The following is a 21425-nucleotide window of genomic DNA, read 5'->3' on the forward strand; positions in this document are numbered from 1 at the left end:
TTTTGGGCGAACTGTCCCTTTAAAACAGTGATTCCCAACCAGGAGTTGCAGATTTGATTTTCATTGTAAATAAATTAATATTGTTAATCTATATTAAAAAAAAATAATTCTCAAATATATACATGCATGTGTGTGAAGTATTGTTCATTCTTAGTTCTCGTTAACTAATGTTGTTAACTAATGTTGACTAATGAACCTTATTGCAGAGTGTAGCCAAATAGTTTTACTGCAGTTAACATGCCATGCATTCAGTTAAGAAAAAGTGTACTTGTTTTTCACAAGGATGACTTTAACGAAGCAGAGGAAAACTCTAATCGCTAAACTACCCAAGTACTACTGCTAGTCATTTCCAGAACAAATGTGTCATTTTTCCCGCAAGCAAGTTAGTATTTAGTGAGATTTCGATTGAGCAAACTCCCCAAAAAAGGCATTCTTACCATTAAACAGAGGCTGAGTGGTCTGAGAAATGATCTTCATAGATGCTGATAAGGCAGATCCAGAGCTAGCGGTGCTAGCGTTAGCCGCTGCGGTTGTGTTCGATTCAGATTTAGTGGTGCTGCTTGATATTTGGGGAGTCGCGGTTGAGGTTTTTTGGTCCTGATCTTGAGCCGGAGCGCTTTTCGTGGTGCTGTCTTCATAGTAGACGTCCGTGACCAGTATGTTGCCGTGAGGAAGCGGGCCGCTGTCGTCGGGAAGGAGTCTGCTCGGTGGCCGTCTGGTCTGGTTCCTGCTCTTGTTTTGCTCCGGTGACCACGATAGCGAAGACTCCTCTGTCATCTTCCGGCGGACTGTGACGGGGGTGGTTCTGATGACGGGGAAGAGGAAGCCCGGTTGGTCCGTCGCCGTGGTGATGGAGATGGAGCTCCCAGAATCAAGGATGAGGTTTCGGCCGGGCGGAGGTTTGGAAGCAGGTGGAGATGTTTCCTGAAAACCAAACACGATGAAAACCATGTTGTCATGTTAAAATCATGACGCTTTAAGTTTATGATCTTGCTTCTGAATGTAGATTATATAAAGAAAAACCTCACCTCATTATATTCCTCTGATTCTATTAAATCACCAAAGAGGTCGGGCTCATTTACTTCAGGATCAAAGAAAATATTGGTAAATTACAAAGAAATTAATATTCATGGATAACACACAAACTGATAAAATGATATTTTAACCAAAAGCAGAAATGTTTACATTTTAGATATTTTGCATGTGTGTATATATATATATATATATGTCAGACATTTCCGATATTTTTGTGAGGTTACCAGGGTCTTCGAGAGGCATGTCCACAATAACCTGGTCGCTCATTTTTCCCGTCAAGCCATTGGTGCAGAGCGCCACCACCTGGACGACATAGCTGCTGTTGGCCAGCAGATGATGGATAATGGCCCCCTGGAAAAACAAGACGGCGTTACACCGCGGCACCTGTTTCTTAACATCAGGACCAGTCTAACCTCGAACCCTCAGCGATCGTCTTACGGCGCCGAGGGAAACGTCCCTGCTGCTCTTCACTCATCACAGTCGCGTTAAGTCTAAAAGCGCTCACCACGTCCTGGTCCCCGTCGGTGAGGTACTGCTGCTTCGGCGGCTCTCTGCCCTGCAGTCTCTGGTAGGTGACGGAGTAGCGCTCTATGGTGGTGTCGTAGACGGCCCGCGGCCTTTCCCACGTCACCACCATACCCGTGTAGTTCTGAGAGTCCGCCTGCACGTTCTGAGGCTCAGAGCTGCACACTGAACACAGCCACAGATAATTGAATCTTAAATGAACGATATCAAAACATATATATGATTAATAATACGAAGAATTTTGTAAAACATAATATAACCTATATTAGTTTAATTATATAAAATCTAATATTATTAAATAATATGTATAAATATTTTAATATTAAATTTTTTTAACATAATATATATATATGTGTGTGTGTTCTGTGTATATTTATTATGCATATATAAAGACACACATATACAGTATATATCTTGAAAACGTTTACATGTACATACATTTACATTACTTTCTTATTTTATATTAATATATTTATTTTTTCTAAACATAACATGTTTCTCTTAAATATATACACGCATGTGTTTGTATTTATACATACATAATAAATAAACACATTACACATATGTATTATGTAAAGAAAAACCTTTGGAATGCAATTAATCGCAGCTTTAATATGAATATAAAATATTCACAAAGGAACATAATTTTGCGACGTTCAATGAAACATCTGATATTTTAAAAAAATATTTAAAAAAATATTTTGATACCTTTTATTTATTTTTAACAAAAAATATAAAGAAGATATAGTAATAATTGCTAAAAGATTACAGTTACATTTTATCTAAATAATTAAATAATATAGAAATAAAAACATTTTAAAATAAAATAAAATATATACTACTTTATCCACTACATATACTACTAAATTTTATGTTTTAAAAATATAAATCAATAAACAAATCTAAATTTCTTTTGAAAAATAGTTTTTGTTTATATAATTTAAGTGTGTGTGCTGTGTATTTTTTTTTATGTATATATAAAGAGGCACACACACACACATTTGGAAAATATTTACATGTAAACATTTATATTCATATATACATATATTGTGTATATATAAATTTTTTGATATAAAAACATAATTGCACGTATTTATATATACATAATCCACATACATATATTATGCGCGTAAAAACCTTTTATTTTGGATGTGATTAATCGTGATTTAATTATTGCCCAGCTTCGTGAAAAAGTATTTCTAGATTTTGATTTTGAATTTCATTTTAAAAAAACTAATTTTAAGTAAGCAGAAGTAAACTACTAAGCAATTTTAGCTTAATTCCTTGGGAGGGAAAGCAAGATTAAGCCATTAAACTGTACAATTTTACACAATATAACACACCGTCTGAGAAAATATCATGTTATTACAGAACACTGTGTTCTAATTCAGAGCCATAACTTCAGTCGAATAGCAATAACTTACAAAACCGCTTCAATCAGCTCTGTTTGAAACAGAATTGGCGCATTTGTTTTCTTGGAAAAGCGCCAAAGTAGGGTTACCTAGCAACACACGCTCGCTGCAGGGTTTTAAAAAGAGCAACGCATGTGTGTCCACGGTCAAAGAAGGAGGTCTGACCTCTCACTGCTCTCAGATCATTATTTTATACTGTGTGCGTGTGTGTGTGTGTGTGTGCGTGTGTGTGGTTTGCGTACTGGGAGCAGGAACTTCCTCTGTGCCGGTGTAGGACGAGAACACTTGTCCCATGAACTGCTGCTGTTGTTCTCTGTAGTTGTTCTGCAGGTAGTCGGTCAGCATGACGTATCCAGCCTGTTGTATGGTCATCACCTCACAGAACACCTCCAACTACAAATACGACAAAACATGATGCAGTCTACATTAAACCCTGCTTACAGTTTCATTACAATCACATGTTCTTAAATAAATAACTAGGCATATAGAAAACACTACTATACTGCTACTAATAAAATTAATAATTACTATAATAATAATAATTATTATTATTATAAAAAGTACAATAAATAAATAGTAGTTACATTTTGCTAAATATTTTTAAATAGCAACTAAAAATAAAATACTGATTTTTGTATTTAAAAATGTAAATAAAACATATTAAAAAGATAATTTAATTATCATTTAACATCATTTAGTATACCTCTATTCTGTAAATAGGGTAAATGTTTAAATAATATTAAATATGAATAATACATATATTTTTCGCACAACATTAAATTTACAATTTATAAAAATATTAACTACACATTTTAATTGTTTTCATAAAAAATTATATATATATATATATATTTTTTTTTTTTTTTTCTTTTATGAAAACAATTAAAATATATATATATATATATATATATATATATATATATATATATATATATATATATATATATATATTTTTTTAATATAAAACATTTACATATATATATATATATATATATATATATATATATATATATATATATATATATAAAATATATAATTTATATAAAAATAAAATAGATAAGTATGTATACTGTATATGTAACAATGTATACTGTAATAATGTACAGTTATTGTGGCCAAATGCAACTTGTTTTTGGATGATGACTGGCTAGTTCGGTTATAATAACTAGTGAGTTAGGACAGATAGACACAGACGAACAGATGAACAGACACAGACAGACATACAGATAGATAGATTACTAACAAGTTCATTTATTTATCTTTTTTTTGTTTATAGTGATTGCCTCTAAACTGAGCTAAATGAGTGTGAACAGCTTTGTATGTATGAGTGAACTTGTGCAGTTGAGGGTCAGTAATGAGTTTAGACAATACAATGACCCAGCACTAAAGTTTCATCAGCTTTACTTCAGCGTGCCTGTACTTCGCACACATCAAAATTTCATGCTCAAGAAACAGTCTGTGCTTAAAGTGGATCAGGCACAGGGGCAGAGAAAAAATAGCAACACGCCCGCATGACAAAAAAACCTCCTCGCATCTGAAAACTGAGCTTTAAAGTGCAGCTGGATGAGAGAAGCTGTGTTGTTGACATCCAGGGCTTATCTCTGATCCACACGTCGGGCTGTGGCCAGCTCAAATATTAATGCACGCCTCCATTTGCTTGAGAATAGCTTAAAGGGGCTGTCAGGGATGAACTCACTATGCTACATTTTTAGGAGAGGGGTTTCTCACACACACACACACACGCAATAATGCCAGCGGCAGCAATGCTAACCCTGATAGTGTTAACAAATGCAAAACTGATATAAAAAAGGCGTTTGTTGATGCAACCGTTTCATTTCAACTTCCTTTCGCACAGGTTTGAACTGTTTTGTTGAAGAGGATTCAAAGCAGAGCTCCTCGCCTCTCAAGATCATCTCTGCACTCATGAGCTACCGAACAAACCTGCCGTCTGAAAACACACAGATATGAAGCTGGATATGTGTGACGCTGACGTTCAGATGCGGTGGTTTTCAAACATCCCGGCATATTAATATTGTTCTGAAGTCATAACATGACATAAATTAAACTAATGTGTATTTGGTCACCAAATATGACGTATGCATATTGTATACTGAAATCAATGCACGGCTGAAACACTTATTAAAAGACATAACAGGCTAGATTGGGTTCTAATAATCAATATAATGGCTCTTTTAAAAGAATACGTTCTCAGATCCGGCTGTGCATAACGCCATTTGATGAGGAGTTATTGGATCTGTTGGTGGTGCTACTAGATAGAGAGTTTGACACTCCAAGTTTGTGTTAAATGTTCAGACTGTCCTCTATCTACGCGTCAAATGTCATAACTTTCCAGGAGCAGTTCTACGGAGCCGTTCACATGTCCTGACCTGGGTTTCTGAGATGGCCACGGCGTTTTTAAACACGATCCACTCCACGTTCTCGGAGCAGGGCGGCGCGGTGAGCGAGCCGTTGTACGTGAAGTATTTTTCGGTGGACTGAGGAAGAAGAGCCAGCAGAGAAAACGCTTCCAGAGGGCTGCTTTTACCTTCAATACAAGCATGTTTGGGGTTTCGTTACTGCAGTTTGAAATAGTTCAAAGTTTTGTGGATGTAATCTTATAAAAAAAGCATTTACCAAATCGGCTCACACTGTTTACCCCTTCAATGATGGCTGCATAGTCCTGGTTGTCTTCAATGCTGGCCTAAGAAACGGAGCAGAGGTCGTTATGATAAAAGGGTTGCAGATATGAGTTAATATACAGATGTGTTTGATGGTGGCTGGACGAAAAAAATCACCTCGAAAAGGACAGCTACAGCAGTAAGCTTTCCTCCGCTACTTATTGCCTCGTCCATGGATTCAAACTCCTCGTCATCGAAACAAAAGATCTGCATCTGTGAGAGAGAGACAGTCTCAGTCTATTCCATTTGTGTGAATTTGGCTTAAAGTCGACATAAAATCATAAAATCACTTTTATTTATTATTTGCTTATTAATTAATTATTAATTATTCATCCCAGTAATGAGATATAATATAATAAAATCAAAGAATAATTTATAATGAGTTAAATAATAATTTATTTTATTATTATTTATTAATTATTTTTGAACGTTTTTTAAATCATAACATTGGTATAGCACTAACCATTACATAAAATGTAAAAAACGACAAATAATTTTTTTGTTCGTATTTTTAAATTACATATCTCGGTAATGATAAATTTTATTATTTATTTATTTATTTGTAATCGTTCTTGATACAGAGTAGCGGAGGTAAATAATAATAATTCCACACGGAATAGGTTCCCTTAAACTTCTCGTTATGTCCAATTGTTGTGGTTAAATGTTAAATACAGTTGAATGCATCGCCATCATTATCTTCAATCTTTCAGAGAGTGATTTATGGTGAACTTTACCTCCAGGGGGAACCTGTTTCCATTGAGACTGTGTTCAGATCCGTCTGAAGTGGCGTTACACCGGCCCCAATGGAACGTGATCCTGCCCACTTTAAACCTGGCTCTGAGCCCACCTCCGCTTATGAAGTACTGACCGCTCGGACTGATTACCACTGAGAAACATGACACACACACACACACACACACACACAAACTCAAGGGCCGCTTGACGGGCAATTGTGTTCTTCATTCAACGCGCCTAATTGCTCATATTTCATATCTCTGATAAAAGATTCGTTTTAAGCTTTGCCTTTTGTGCTGCGATAATCCCTCACTCTCACAGCGTCAAATCAGAACAAAAGATTGGGCGCCAGCTTTTCTCCCGCGCTCCTGTAAAAGCACAGACCCTCTAAAAGATGACCAGCTGCCATTCACAGGGGTGAGAAAGAAACACCGGTAGAATTGATTCTTCAGCAGCTCCATTAGTCGGCCAGCGATTAATCTCAGGTTGTAATTGCGCTCATCTCAGGCCGTCGCTCCGGGGAGTTAATATGTCGGTGTAATTTCTCTAAATGCCGGTTTAAAAGAGGGAATTTAAATGCCAGACACGTTTCATCTGCACTTCATCGCATGCGGAAGCGGCACAGACCTGTTTTGCCGTCGTTGGTGATGGTGCTGGATTCAGAGGTGGGTTGGTCCCAGTTCTCCAGCTGCAGGTTCTGGTACTGAACCCTGACCTGAGTGAACTCCTCACTGATGTCGATGGGAGACTGTCTGGCATTGCCACACACCGGATATTTCTTCGCCCAGTGCTTCTGGTTAAGAGCCCCTGTGAAGAAACAACAGCAGACGCTTTTAGCTACTTATAAAAGCAATTTGTCAGAATCTGGAAGCAAGTCGGGTAAAGATACGCTTTCTTAATTAATGCACCAAATATTGACCTGAATTTATATCGATTTTTGGGTTCGTTTTAAGAAATGCATGAGGAGAAGTTCGCATTCAAGTTCATTTATTATTTTATTTATTAAATTAAGGAATACGTAATATTTATCAAAGCAGAAATATTGCATAAAGTCTGTCGGTTGCTATGAGATTAAAACAGAAATGCTGTAAAAAGTAGTTTTACGAAATACAAAGAGCAGCTATTCACAAAAACAACTTTTATTTTTAAAAAAACATTATTCAGTTATAATAATAACATTCGATTTACATTCATATATTTTCATATTAGTAATATTTTTAAACATTCGTTTTAAAGGAATATGTAAAATGTATTTATTAAATATTTTTAAATAAAAATATATAACATACAAAGAGCAGCTATTCACAAAAAAAACCCAAATACAAAATAACAAAAAAATTATATTGATTTTTTTTAAAATTATAGACGTGTAAATATTACACTAACATATAAATATAATGTTGTATAATATGCATGTTTTTAGAATTTATGTTATATGTGTGTGTGTATACGTGTGTATATCTGTGTGTGATTACTATTTTTAAATTTTTCACATCTTTAAAAAAATGAAATATGGAATAAATATGGTAATTATATTAAAACAAAACTTTTAGCTAGATAATATATAGAATATCACAATGTTAGACGTTGCATATCAACAACAATTTCATTACAATTTTAAGCTCAAAAATGCAGATAGAAGGCTTTTCTGCATTATATATCTTATAAAGAAGCAAAAATCAATAGTTAAAAACGTTAGATTTATTTTATGGGCTTCATTAAAGCATATGCCTTGGATTCACTGCATTTTGCATTTTGCACTGCATTTTCTTGATCCTATTTTTACACTTCTAATAAAAAGGCCAAAAATGTAAACCAATGGCATATGGCAGCAAACGCAAGCACATGGCACGGCATATGAAGAGTCAGTGCTGATCAGAGCAGAATAATACCACTTGCAGTGGTGTTGAACAAATAAACCGAGCGCTATGATATATCACACTGACTTCGGCAGATGATAAACTCACAGAGCAGATGGCAACGGGTCACACGTCACTGAACAAGCTCACACACACACATATAAACACAGCTGATTTAAAGTGTCCCGGAGGACGTGTCTTTAAGACGCTAGATCTGAATTATCAGCTCTAATGTTCCCTGGAAGGACTATTAGCGTGTGTACATTTTCAGCGATTTCGCTTTCAGCTCCTGGGTGGCAATTCCTCACCCTCTTAAGCTACGACATAATTAATATATCCCTAACAGGCTATACAGGATCACGTCCGCCGTGTGAGGACAGCAGAACCATATCCGTGAGCTACTTAATATCGACAAACGTAGGCTGTTAGCCTGATTGATGAATCCACATTCAACAGGAAGACAGTGTTTTGAGCTACGAGTCTGTCAGGATACAGCAGTGCGCATCTGGATCCAACAGACACACAATATGGCAGGCTGTTTTAATATTTAATGCTGTGCTAGCGTCTATTTTTCCACCTGGTCTCATGGCACCAATAAGTAGATATCACTGCAGTTTCTAAAAGAAGTGAACACTAGAGGTAGTAAAACTCTGACACCTTTTATTCATTAGCTACTAGAGGTTATTTATTAGCTACTAGCACTTTTACTGTTATTGTTTAGCTGCTAGCATGTATTCACTAGTGATTTTTCACCAGCACTACTGCTAAGCTACTAATGCTTATTCATCCTTTCCCTGCTGAAAAAACAGAATATGCTGTTTGGGTATGCTTTGAAGCTGGGAGGTTGGTTTAAGCTGGTTTATGCTGGTCCTTTGCCACCACAGTACTTATTTATTAGCAACTAGTGTTTATTCATTAGCTATTAGCAATTATTCAGCAGCAACTTTTTACAAAACTCTTTAACACCACCTATTTATTATGATACTACTTTTTTATTAGACATTTATTAGCATGAAAATACATACCAAACATTTTGAGGATTAAAACGGCTTGCCACACACACACACACACAGATATGCTGTAATCAAAGAGAAGCGCTGCTGCTATGGTAACCTAGTCTGCGGACGTGGCATAAACGCAGAGCCTGAAGTAATTTCAAGGATTTTGAGACCTCTGGGCCACTCTGACATTTTGAATATTTCTATTTTTCTAACAGCATGTAAGGTCAGATCACTCACGATCGAAGGCTGCAATAACAGGTAGGATGCTCTCTGGCCTTTGAAGCAAGCCGCAGGATGATGGCGCATGGGAACGAATGTGAGAACAATCACAGACGCAAACGGTTGTTGCAGATTCCTCCCCCTCCATAATGACACCCCGATCCACACCGACATTCAGTTTGATTACACCAGCCAATTATCCACAACAGTTTCCGTGAAAGAAAGTCGGCAAACGAGAAGTGGAGCGAACAACCCGCGTGAATCTAACTCGTGCTCATAAAGGAGCAGCTATTCTCTGATGGTCATCAACTAAATATTAGGTCATAATATAATTTTAAAATATTTTAATAAAAAATATTTAATAGTGTGATATCAAAATTGTTTAATAAATTAATTATTTTAGCTTAATTAATTTTTTGTTATTTTTTTAAATAGACCAGCCGCTGTAGGATGTAGCTTGAGTAACTTGTGGACTCGTTTCCACGACAACAAAGCGATCGATCAGTGATTTCCTGTTTTACACTTCAAGCCTGTAGAGAAACACGTTTGCACCTACATCACGTCTTCGGCGTCTCTCATGAATAAGAGATCCCGAGCAGTAAAGCAGAGGTGCAGCCGAGGACGGAGGCAGCAGATGGACAGCCGCACCAATCGCACACCCCTGGGCTCTGGAAAACACTCGACGGGGCACTGACATGCGATCGTGTAAGAACGCCGTCCCAAAACCAAGTGAGCAGTCCAGCTCTTTCCTGCCTGCATAGACAGCTGCTTGCTGATCCAAAGCGAGCCTCATAAATGATTCGAAACGCTCCACATAAGCACATAACTGGTAGATTAAATATACATCAGTACATTTAAAATTTTTCTCCAATACGAGCCATTCTGGCATTTTGCTTTTCCCGTGAAATGTAAAAAAAAAAAAAAGTAAATATAACAAAAAAGAAATACTAGCACTGCCTGTTATTTGAAATTCTGTTGAAATTGAATTTTACTAGCTATTTCTAAAATATTTATTTTTGAAATATTTAAATATGATAAAACAGTGTTTAAAATGATATAAAAAAACATATCATCATTTTATAAGGCTGTATTTTTAATTTTCTATTTTTAAGATATACATTATACAGTATATGCAATATTAAATATGATATTTGAATATTATATTAGGGTAATATTCATATATTTTAAAATTTCAATAACTAGCGATTTCTAAATGGAAAGCAGTGCCATTTATTCATTTAAATACATTGCTCTCTCATATATTTAGAAATATAATATAGAAATATATTAATAATAAATGCATTTAAAATTTAGTGTTACACATTTTTATATATACTATAATATGAGTATCATAATACTTCATATTTGCATATTTAACATTTTCAACAAACACATTTACTAGCAATTTCTAAATGAAAATCTGCATTTATTATTTATTTATTCATTTTATTTTATTGAAAACTATATATATATATATATATATATTAAAAAAATGTGTAATTAGAAATGATCTCTTTAATTTTCACTCTAAAAGCTATCCGGACTGTTACATTTGCCTAAATGTTCCCACAGTAATGGATGCTAATACGGATTAGAAGTGAAGAAAAGGGGAGAAAATAAAGTTTGTCAGCGAGGATCTGGAGAGAAAAACAACATGCTGTGGAATAATTCATGGGATATTGCTCATTTGACCGGGAGACCGGACTGGAGGACCACGATATCTGTTGGTTTTTAATTCACAATTAGTGCATAATAAAAAGACGAATAAAACAAACCAAAAACAGACATTTCCCACACATCAGGAGGGAATGTGAAGCGTTACGGAGTCACTGTGTGACTGTCAGCTGAAGAACCCGAGTCTATGAACAAATTAGCATTCAAGCTTGACCACTTTTGTTTGTGGAGAGAGAGGTTTACTGAAACAATCAGAGTTAAAACAGAGGAACGTGTTTCGTTCTCTTTCTCCACAGGTCTGTGCTGGGCCTCACAACCAAGAGTCTTCTTTCACATGTTAATTCATTTAGTTTCGACTCACTGAACACACACACACACACACACACACACACTACTCCAGTCAGACAAACAAGATTTCACAAGACAGATTCGACTCAATGCAGGTTTAACAGCAGTGATCATCTTATGGACATGATGTTGCCATGAAGCTGATTTGAAACATGGGTTCAGTAAAGTGCTTTACAAACAAAATAAAAAGTTACACTTTAACCATTTTCAATATAATCTAAATCAAGCAACTATGGAGTACCGAAGTACTAGATCAAGCATTTATTTCAAGCATTTAGATCAAGCATAATATTTTTATATACTATTTTTACTATTTATAAATTATTTTGTAACTTCTTCTTTACATTGTTATTACGAAATAGCTATATTTTATTTATTCACATTCATTGCGCATGTTGTAATCACATAAATTAAAAACAAGGTTTGCCCAATTTCTTTATAAAAATAAATAAATAAATAATAATAATAATAATAATAATAATACAATTTTGTTATAAATTGTTATTATCGAAACACACCTATGAAATGAATTGTAATAAAATATATTCATTTGAAATTATAATAATTAATATAATTATTATCATATATATTTTTTTATTATACTTGTAAACAAATTGTAAATAAACAAGACATTAAATGTCCTTTAAAAAAATATTTTAATTCTAATGTTATTTTAGTTGTACGGTGTATGCCACTAGTTTAAGGATAGTGTCGGATGATTCATTTTACATTTTCACTGATGTTCATTTACCATGATTCATCTCATCAGTCACTGGCTCCATCTGGAAACGTAACGTCACGTTTGTTTTGATGATTTTCCCGTTAGTGAGTGACTCAGTTTTGGTCCCTTTTCCGGGTACATTTTTGCTGTTTTATTGAAAACTGAATTTTTTTTTATTACATTTGAAAATCGCAAAATCATTTTCTAAGCGTCCTCCGGCCTCATTTAAAAGCCACAAGCCAAAGCCCTCCAACAATCCTGAATGTCACTTACTCTTTTGAATGTCTTGAGTGTCTTAAAGTGTCTCAGACTCTCAGCTAATCTCCAGCACCGGCGGGTCAGCGGTCGACTCTAATGGAGAACGGACACTGATCCGTCTGCTAGCGTATCCCTGTCTCTGGCTCACAGGAGAAAAGCTTTCTAAGGTGTTTGGGTTGAAGCCAGCGCTGTGCCACACCGGAGTCTGCTGAGACGCGCACAATAAGAGCGTTTGTTCGGCTCGACCCACCTGTGTAAGACCAGTCGACGTCCTCGGCGAGTCTGCGCTGACCTCTGAGGTACGACGCGGCCAGATCTGGAGGAGAAAGAGAAGGAAAGCTGGAGTCACAAAACACAACATTCAGAGACACCTTGAAATAACACGCCGGTCTAAATTGATTTTTTTTTGTAGATTGGATTGTGTTGCTCTGTGGTTGCTAGGGTGTGGTTGCTAGGGTGCTCGGTGGTTGCTAGGGTGCTCGGTGGTTGCTAGGGTGCTCTGTGGTTGCTAGGGTGCAAGGGTGCTATGGCTGATTTCCCAAAGGTGCACAGCAAAATTGCACAAAAAGTGTTATTAATGCATTGCTGTCTGGTTGCTAAGGAGCTCTACTCTAAATAGTATAAACAGTGCATTGCTACTTGGTTGCTAGGGTGTTGCTATGTGGTTGGTTTAGCGTTCTGAATGATACACAGCCCATAATAGTGGATTACTATGTTGTTAAGGTGTTTTAAGTGATATATAGGGCATTTCTATGTGATTGCTGAGGCATTGCTATGTGGTTGGTAAGGAGTTTTAAGTGGTATGAACTGGGTGGTACAACATTTTAAGTTGTTTATACAATGCATTGTTATGTGGTTTCTAAGACGTTGCTATGTGGTTGGAAGGTGTTTGAAAAGCAATATAGTGCATCATTATGTGGTTGCTAAGGCGTTGCTATGCGTGTGTCTTAAATAGTACATGTAATGCATGGATTATAAAGTGCATTGCTGTGTTGCTGCTGCATTCGATATATGATACATTGCCGTGTGGTTGCTAGGGTGTTACAGCTAGTTATACTTTTAAACTGATGTTATCGGACTAAAGCGGTCTTTCCTGTTTGACTCAACTGCAGTATAAATATCTGTAAATTAAAGCGTGATGACGGAAAGGCCATTATTATCACTGTACAGCAGACTGAGCACTGTCTGATGTGTGTGTGTGTGTGTGTGTGTGTGTGTGTGTGTGTGGCTTTAAGGACACCTGCCAGACACATCAAAACACACACGTGTCACGGCTGTAGAAGGGAAAGTGGAGATGAAAGGACACATGAGCTCAAACACACACAGTTGTGTCCGGATTACAGCCATGACCTCCGAAAAACAACAACTTCAAATGTTTTGATGGGACTTAAAAGAAAAGTTTGTCCAAAACTGAAAAAAGCTGCATGTGCCAGATTGTAACTAAACTAGACACAAAGCCCAAGAGTCAGATCAGATGTAGAACGTCTTTCCAAGAGGCTGCAAACCACTGAAGCATGTAAAAATCAGTTAAAGAGCATTTTAGCATTTTAACAGTCTGACCTTCTGACCTGACAGCGCTGACCCGTCCTGTGTGTAATACAGCCGGTCCCGTCCCTGCCTCTCAGAGCACATTACTCCGAGAGCCGCTGCCACAATAGAGGCTTTGAGGACTTTTGCCACAGAACAGCCATTAATACAAAGAACAGTCAGACACAAATTGTTCTGAAAGACTTTTCAAAAACACAAGCACCACTGCGGTCCAAGGGTTACCGCCGAAAACCTTGTCTTAATATGTTTTGTACAACATTCTCAAAAAAGAATTTTTTTATTGAAGATTTGATCATATGTTTTTATAACAGTAATTATAGTTACCAATTCGTTACTTAATTATACTTCTAAAAAATGAACAAGAATTATTAATAAATTATTTTATAATATAAAAATATACATAATGTGCACTTTTACATTGTATATACACTTGTATAATTATTACAAACTATTACAATTTATTACAATATAATTTTCACTACGTCATATAAACGATAATAATATATTGCTATATGTAATATTTATATAATATTTATAAATAATATCCCATTTATATATATATATATATATTTATACGTAATAATAAAAATAAATTAATGTTATAATATATTTTGTTGCATATTATTTTAGAATTTTTATCTAAAAATCTACATTTTTAAAAGTGTATAGAATATACATTAAAACACTTTACATGACTATATGTATGATTTTATCAAAGATATTGAAATAAATGTCATATTTATAAAACAATCGAATAAAATAGTTCCATATTAAAATGGTTTTATTATAAAATAGAAATAAATATATATATATATATATATATATATATATATATATATATATATATATATATATATATATATATATATTTTTTTTTTTTTTTTTTTTTTTTTTTTCATTTTAAATGTATTTTTGTTTTTGTGCCATTCAAAACTGCTACAAGGTTGAAGGTTTAACGGTTGAAGAGCAGCACTCAGTGCACCACACCACATTATTCACATTCAATATTCTTGTGGTAAAACACGATAATACACCCATTTGTTTAAGACGTTTTCTTCTTTGTGTTTGAGGGCAGCGTGGAGTAAATCCGGGTTGGCCGGGCGATCCGACCGCGAGTGGAAGCAGCTCTTTTGCTCGTCTCGTTTCACAGGAACAGTATCATACAGCGACCTGCGCTCCACTAAAGCTGCTGAGCTTCTTTGGCTTGGCTCCATTTCACAGGCACCGAGAGAAAAGCCTGCGGCAAATTAGATTAAAATTGCTCACAGTTTGATGTTAATGAGTCTATCACCAATAAAACGAGCCTTTCGCCGGACCCCTCACGTTCCCACTGCTCACTACGAGAAAAAAGAAAGTGACACGACTCAGTATTCAGATAAACACAGCTATTATATGAGATATTTCTACACAAGCACATCCAAATTACAGTGATTATGAGAGTCATGTCTGGAAATGATGTGTTTCTATGGAAACACATAATTTTGATCTATGAGTTATCACGATCAAGATAATAATCAATATATTTAAAGCAACCATACGTTTAATTAAAAGTAAATCTACTTAATACATGAGATATTTACATTTATTTTAAATATTTATCATGAATATAAATATATCAATCTTGTAAACATTTCGTATAAGTATTATTATAATAACTAATAAATAATAACATATTATTTTCATTTATTTACAATATTTTCTCAATATTCAATATTGCATATATTTATTGAATACAATTATTAAAATAGAAATATTATATTCATATATATAACTGGAAGTTGCACTGAAAAGTTATTACTATTATTGTTGACGGAGATTATTATTATTACTGTTGTACTACCACATATAATTAGTATTAAAATAAAATATAAAAATGGCATTAATAATGGAAGTTGCTTTAAAAAAGTGTAATTAATATATTAATGAATATGTAATAATTTAACAAACCTGCAATCATTTCATATGATAATTATTATACGTTTAATTTATAAACTGGTTGCACGATTGGAGATTGCGCTATTCAAAATATGTATGTAATAGTTTAATATATTAAAAAGAATTTATAATAATAATAATAATAACATGAAAAATAAAATGATTACATGAGTGGAAGTTGTTCTCAAAATGTAATCAATACGTATTATGTAATCACTTTGTATTATAATAATAATAATAAAATTAATATAGAACGCTTACCTATGTAAAAGCTGCTCTCTGACTATATCTATTTAGTTAGTGTTCACATGATTTCACAAAGTGCTTTTATAAACGTTTTCCAACTTTACATTAAGAGTCTTTGAGTGCGAAGTTTGAAGAGTTTGTTTACTACGGTCTCTGGACTGGGAAACGCTCTCGCAGGAAATGGATGGCCCTCCGTAAACATCTCCAGAGTCATTCAAATACATGAGAGGATTAGAAAAGTCTCGGGGAAGACGGCCAGCACGTCAAGAACAAAAACACGAGTCCCCTCCTCGCCCCGCTGCTAAATAACTTCCGTGGCCTGGATGTGAACATTCTCTCCCATGATGGAGAACACCTGTCTGACACGGAGAAGAGCCATGGCCTGAAGTCACAACACACACTTGTTCAAACCGACACATAATTGAATTATGACATGTGCTCCGAAAGGCAGAGTATATTTGGATCCCCAAGGTCAAGGGCTGGAAAACAGCCAGCGGGGAAATAACTGAAGACAGAAGAATCTTTAAAGCTTTGCTATAATAGGACCGATTTGAGGAAACAGAACATCGTCAAATACATTCCATCTGAACTTAAAGGGACAGTTCGGACAGAAATGAACATTTTGTCATCATTTCGTCATTCAAGTCCTGTGAGTTTCTTTCTTCTGTTGAACACGCAAGAAGATATTTTAAAGAATATTGAGTAGCTAAACAGTTGACAGGAAGCACTGACTCCCATAGTATGGAAAAATACTGTGAAAGTCAATGGCAGCTCCTTTGCGTTCCACAAAAGAAAAAAAAGGGCGGTAAATATCCATTTAAAAAAAAACAACAAAATATCAATGCTGTCATCATTTACTTAATGGCATGTTTTTCCAAACCTGATTATTCTAAAAGAAAGAAAACGTAAGCTACAATAAAACAAAACAAGTTACAAATAATCTTAAAATAAATCCGAAAATAAAATTGTGAATTTTGGGAGAGGGTGAAAGATGGCCATTTTATCCACAGACTTCACAAATGATCCAACTGAAAATTCTACAAAGAATGTGCGCAAAAAATCTCCGTGGCCTATTGTCAGTGATTGTAGAGATGTATACCGAGCAGCTTTATGCAGAATTCACATGACCACCAGAATGCACAGAATCCTATACATTTTTGATGAAAAAATGTGAACGCACTTGCATTTTTTGTTTGTGGGGTTGCTACGATGTTTCTGGAACGTTGATGTGTGGTTGCTACAATGTTTTTGGAACGTTGCTGTGTGGTTGCTACAATGTTTTTGGAACGTTGCTGTGTGGTTGCTACATTGTTTTTGGAACGTTGCTGTGTGGTTGCTACAATGTTTTTGGAACGTTGCTGTGTGGTTGCTACAGTGTATTGCCGAGTGGTCGCTAGCACGTTTTTGGAACGTTTTTCTGTATATACTCCTAAACTCCACAATGCAGCAGGCTGTGGCAGCTGTTGCAGCAGGGTGACATGCGGTCCGCGTGAGAACACACTCACTGCAGCTGAAGGTAGTAATACCAGTCAACAGCTGGGGTTTATACCTTCCCTGACACCCAAGATTCACCATTACAACTTTCACTAATGAATCTGTCTTTATGACTGTTCTCTGTAAGTTAAACTGAAACAGGCGAAAAGAAAAAAAATTCAAGGCCGTGTAGCTGTTGTGGGATTTCTTATACTCGAGCAAAGTTTTTTTCAGGATACTTTTGTAAACATCCTTGGCTCGTATATCCTTGGCCCTCTTGTAGGATTTCCCCGTTGACCCAGGATGAGAAAATAAAGTTCTTTTCACTTTGCATAGCTAGTAAATTTCATTAACCTAGAAAAGAGTTCATATTTAAGACAGGATTCATATAAAGACAGTTTGGCTCCGTAAGGAAGGAGATGAACATCAGTCTGAAAAAAAAATATTTACAGTAAATGTTCAATTATTAAAACGACACAAATGTTAAAATTCAAATAAATGTATATAAAAAAATTATATTATTATTAAAAGAAATATTCATAACATTTATACTAAATGTTCAACTATTAAAACAAGGAAAAATAAATACATATGATATTTATGTATATTAATATTTATATATAAACAAATCCCCCCCAAATATATTTTTTTACATTTTTGTTTTGTTTGATACCTTTTTAAATTTAGTTAAAACCTGTCATATATGTTATTTATATTTAATTTAGATGACTAGAATGTTGTTTTTCAGAACTGTTCACTGTAAGATTCTTTGAACCCTAAATGGTTCTTCTGCGGCCACTTCTGAAACTTTTATTTTTAGGAGCACAACTGGGAATGAGCGAGAACAAGCGCTGTGCCTGACAATATACATTACGCACGGTGCTTTTATCTGGGCTGATCGCAGCACATCCGAGCAGGAGACGCTCTCCATTCACTCTTAGGACATGCCAGAGAAACTCCTTGACAACAGACAGAACCTCCGGTGGCGCTCAGCCACCAGGACTTCCTCTATCGCCTCGGACACCAGGCCAGATCCGACTCCATCTTTCTTTAACAGAGGGAAAAGCTTTCCTTCCTCGTCTCACTGTCCGTCCGCTGGACCGAGCCAAAGCCGGAGCGCTGGCTTTTATGAGTTTAGCACACTGTCAGCGGTTTACTACAGCTCCAGCTCCACATCCTGAGGTCAAGAGGAAGAGATTTGATCTCCTCACTAAACTGTAGATGCTTACAGAGGGAATAAAGAAATGGGCTCCTCAAACAAATCTTCACTCAATGCTATTTCATAGTGAACATGAAAAAATCAAGGTAATCAAGGAAAATGTGGTTTAGCATAATAATTGGCTCTCACTATAAATTAGAGGTTTCTTCATCAGAAGTAATTTTGCATCATATCACTAGCTCACCAATGGGTGCCGTCAGAATGAGAGTCCAATACACACCACTCCATCAATTAATGTTTTGTGAAGCCAAGAATATAAGTCCATAACCCAGTATAATGATTTCTTCAGTGAGACGGTAATGTAAAATTTCCCCAAATCTGCTCCGATGAGGAAACGAGCTCATCTACAGCTTGGGTGGTTTGAGGGCGGCTAAATGTTCAGCCACTTTTTGTTTCTGGCTGAACCGTTCCGTTAAATAATGCTGCATCTTTCTAGAATATAAATATTAAAAGCCAAACGCTCCATTTTTTAGATTTTCGGGTTCTACGTCTGCTCTCTAAACATTTACACTTCAGAAGAAAATCTATAGAACAACAGCGGAGGCTTACAGAGAAAATCAAGAAATGGGTTTTGAAAACTAATCTTCTCTCTGAATTCCAACACTATTTCGGGGTGAAAATAACAAGAAAGAAATCTGCTTAAGTTAAGCATGTAGTCTGTGACAGGTGTGAAATTTCGCTATAAATCTCATTAATAAAGGGTCACAAAAAACTGCATTTATATCTCGGGAATATTCCCACATGGGAAGAGCATGCTAATTTTACATCTAAAGGCTTTAGAAGCTCTTCAACTCAACATCCACCAACTTCGGACGGTGGGAAACGATACTCAGCGTGGAGTAAACATCCAGATGATTTTAATCTAAATCACACACACTAGGAAGCAATACGACCACTTGGAAAAACGCAACGGAAATTGGATGAAATTAAGACGGCTGGCCATCTCAGTCTCTGGCCAGATTTGCTCTGAATACGAGGTCCTCTTTACGGGAGATTGTATTTCTCCAACGCTGAAAAGCTTTTCTCTGAGGAATGTTTCAGACCAGAAAGAACCGTGTGTTGTTTCGACCCAAGTTAAAGGAACAGTACATCCAAAAATAAAAATTTACTCAGCCATCCTATGTTTCTTTATCAGATTTAAAGAAATGCAGTATTACATCAGTTGCTCACCAATGGATCCTCTGCAGGGAATGGGTGCCGTCAGAATGAGAGTCCAAGCATCTCAATAAACGACTGCTACCAGCAAAAAATAGTCCTCTATAATATTGCTTGTAAGAAGTGACATGTGCACAGATCAGCTACAACAGTCCAAAAGAGATCTAAACAAATATGTTTCTTAATTTTAATGTGAAATGACAATAGGGGTTGTTATATGGAAGTATAATAGGAAGTGTATAATGGACTTTCTCTTGAATTTTGGCCCGATATGTGTTTAAATGCCTTTAGTAACAGAATTATTTCTTGCAAACACACCGATTTGAATCGATGTACTGGAGCGGTGTGGACTATTGTAATGTTCTGACGGCACCCATTCACTGCAGATGATCTACTGGAGAGCAAACTATATTTCTCAAAATTTGTTTTGATCACAAAAAAACTGCTCTAGCTCTTGGGTGGCCTCCGTTATGCGGAAACTCTCCAAAAAAAATCCTTTAAATGAGATACCGTATGGATATAACTAATCTGCAAAATGCACTTTCCTGAAACTAATGGCATCCAGTTCAGCCCAAAACATTTCAGGTTGATTAAAACCAATGCGCATGAATGTCTACTGTAGAACACCTCCGCTGATTATGTAAATTTTCCATCCATTTGTAGGATGACATAACAGTACAAGCAATATTGCCCCGAGGCTGCGTTAGACACAGACAGGCGCTGAGAACGAACTGGAGCCGTTTAGCGCTCAACAGACACGGGTCTGTGCTGGGGACACGCATTGGACTCCGATCCGGAAAGAGATGCACAGCTTGCCCTTAGAACTGAGTTCAAATCAGAAGGACATGATTTAACGTAACGCACTCCAGGCAATCTCACTTACTCGTGTCCCGGTACACAAACTGAGTGGAGTTTTAAATGCTTAAATAGAGTACCACTGCTGAATTTTAAATAGGCCATAATCGTCAATAATTAATGAGGCTTTAACATGGATTTATTTATTGATGAAAAAGATTATATAGAGCAATGGTTCTCAATGGGTTTGGCTTCGGGAAATGTGAAAAATATGTAGGTAAAATAAGTAATATAAAGGCAGGATAGTAAAACTATTCATTTTGGTTTCTCGAACTCCCTTAAATTTCAATTTAAATGCTCTCGTTGTATTTAAATGCATTCTGGCTTGTATTTTATTTGCATTTTTGGATAAAATTCTACCAAATGATAGCAGTTTGCACATTTCCATCTATTTAGGCTTAAAAACTTCATGCAATTTCAACTTAAATTATATTAAACTCACTTTAGAAATTGAGATCTTAAATCTTAAATGTAATTGTTCGACTTGTTGTTCATATCATATCTGATCATATCATTTTTACAGTGCATT

General features: G+C 35.6%; 1 protein-coding gene across 8 annotated transcripts in view; it reads right to left on the reverse strand.

Annotated features, from left to right (window-relative positions):
- The window catches only part of ptprz1b (protein tyrosine phosphatase receptor type Z1b), a 33472-nt gene that overhangs the window by 9835 nt on the left and 2212 nt on the right, over nucleotides 1-21425 (reverse strand). For all 8 annotated transcript variants that reach the window (XM_043236819.1, XM_043236818.1, XM_043236817.1 and 5 more), the window contains exons 2-12: nucleotides 12716-12781; nucleotides 7013-7192; nucleotides 6385-6536; nucleotides 5768-5863; nucleotides 5607-5673; nucleotides 5360-5517; nucleotides 3215-3365; nucleotides 1541-1725; nucleotides 1260-1386; nucleotides 1029-1081; nucleotides 438-924 (exon numbers count right to left, since the gene is read on the reverse strand). In XM_043236819.1, the coding sequence (XP_043092754.1) occupies nucleotides 438-924; nucleotides 1029-1081; nucleotides 1260-1386; nucleotides 1541-1725; nucleotides 3215-3365; nucleotides 5360-5517; nucleotides 5607-5673; nucleotides 5768-5863; nucleotides 6385-6536; nucleotides 7013-7192; nucleotides 12716-12781 (1722 nt within the window). The remainder of the gene's footprint in view (nucleotides 1-437; nucleotides 925-1028; nucleotides 1082-1259; nucleotides 1387-1540; nucleotides 1726-3214; nucleotides 3366-5359; nucleotides 5518-5606; nucleotides 5674-5767; nucleotides 5864-6384; nucleotides 6537-7012; nucleotides 7193-12715; nucleotides 12782-21425) is intronic.

Source organism: Puntigrus tetrazona, chromosome 4 (genome assembly GCF_018831695.1).
Source record: "Puntigrus tetrazona isolate hp1 chromosome 4, ASM1883169v1, whole genome shotgun sequence".
Classification (NCBI taxonomy): Eukaryota; Metazoa; Chordata; class Actinopteri; order Cypriniformes; family Cyprinidae; genus Puntigrus; species Puntigrus tetrazona.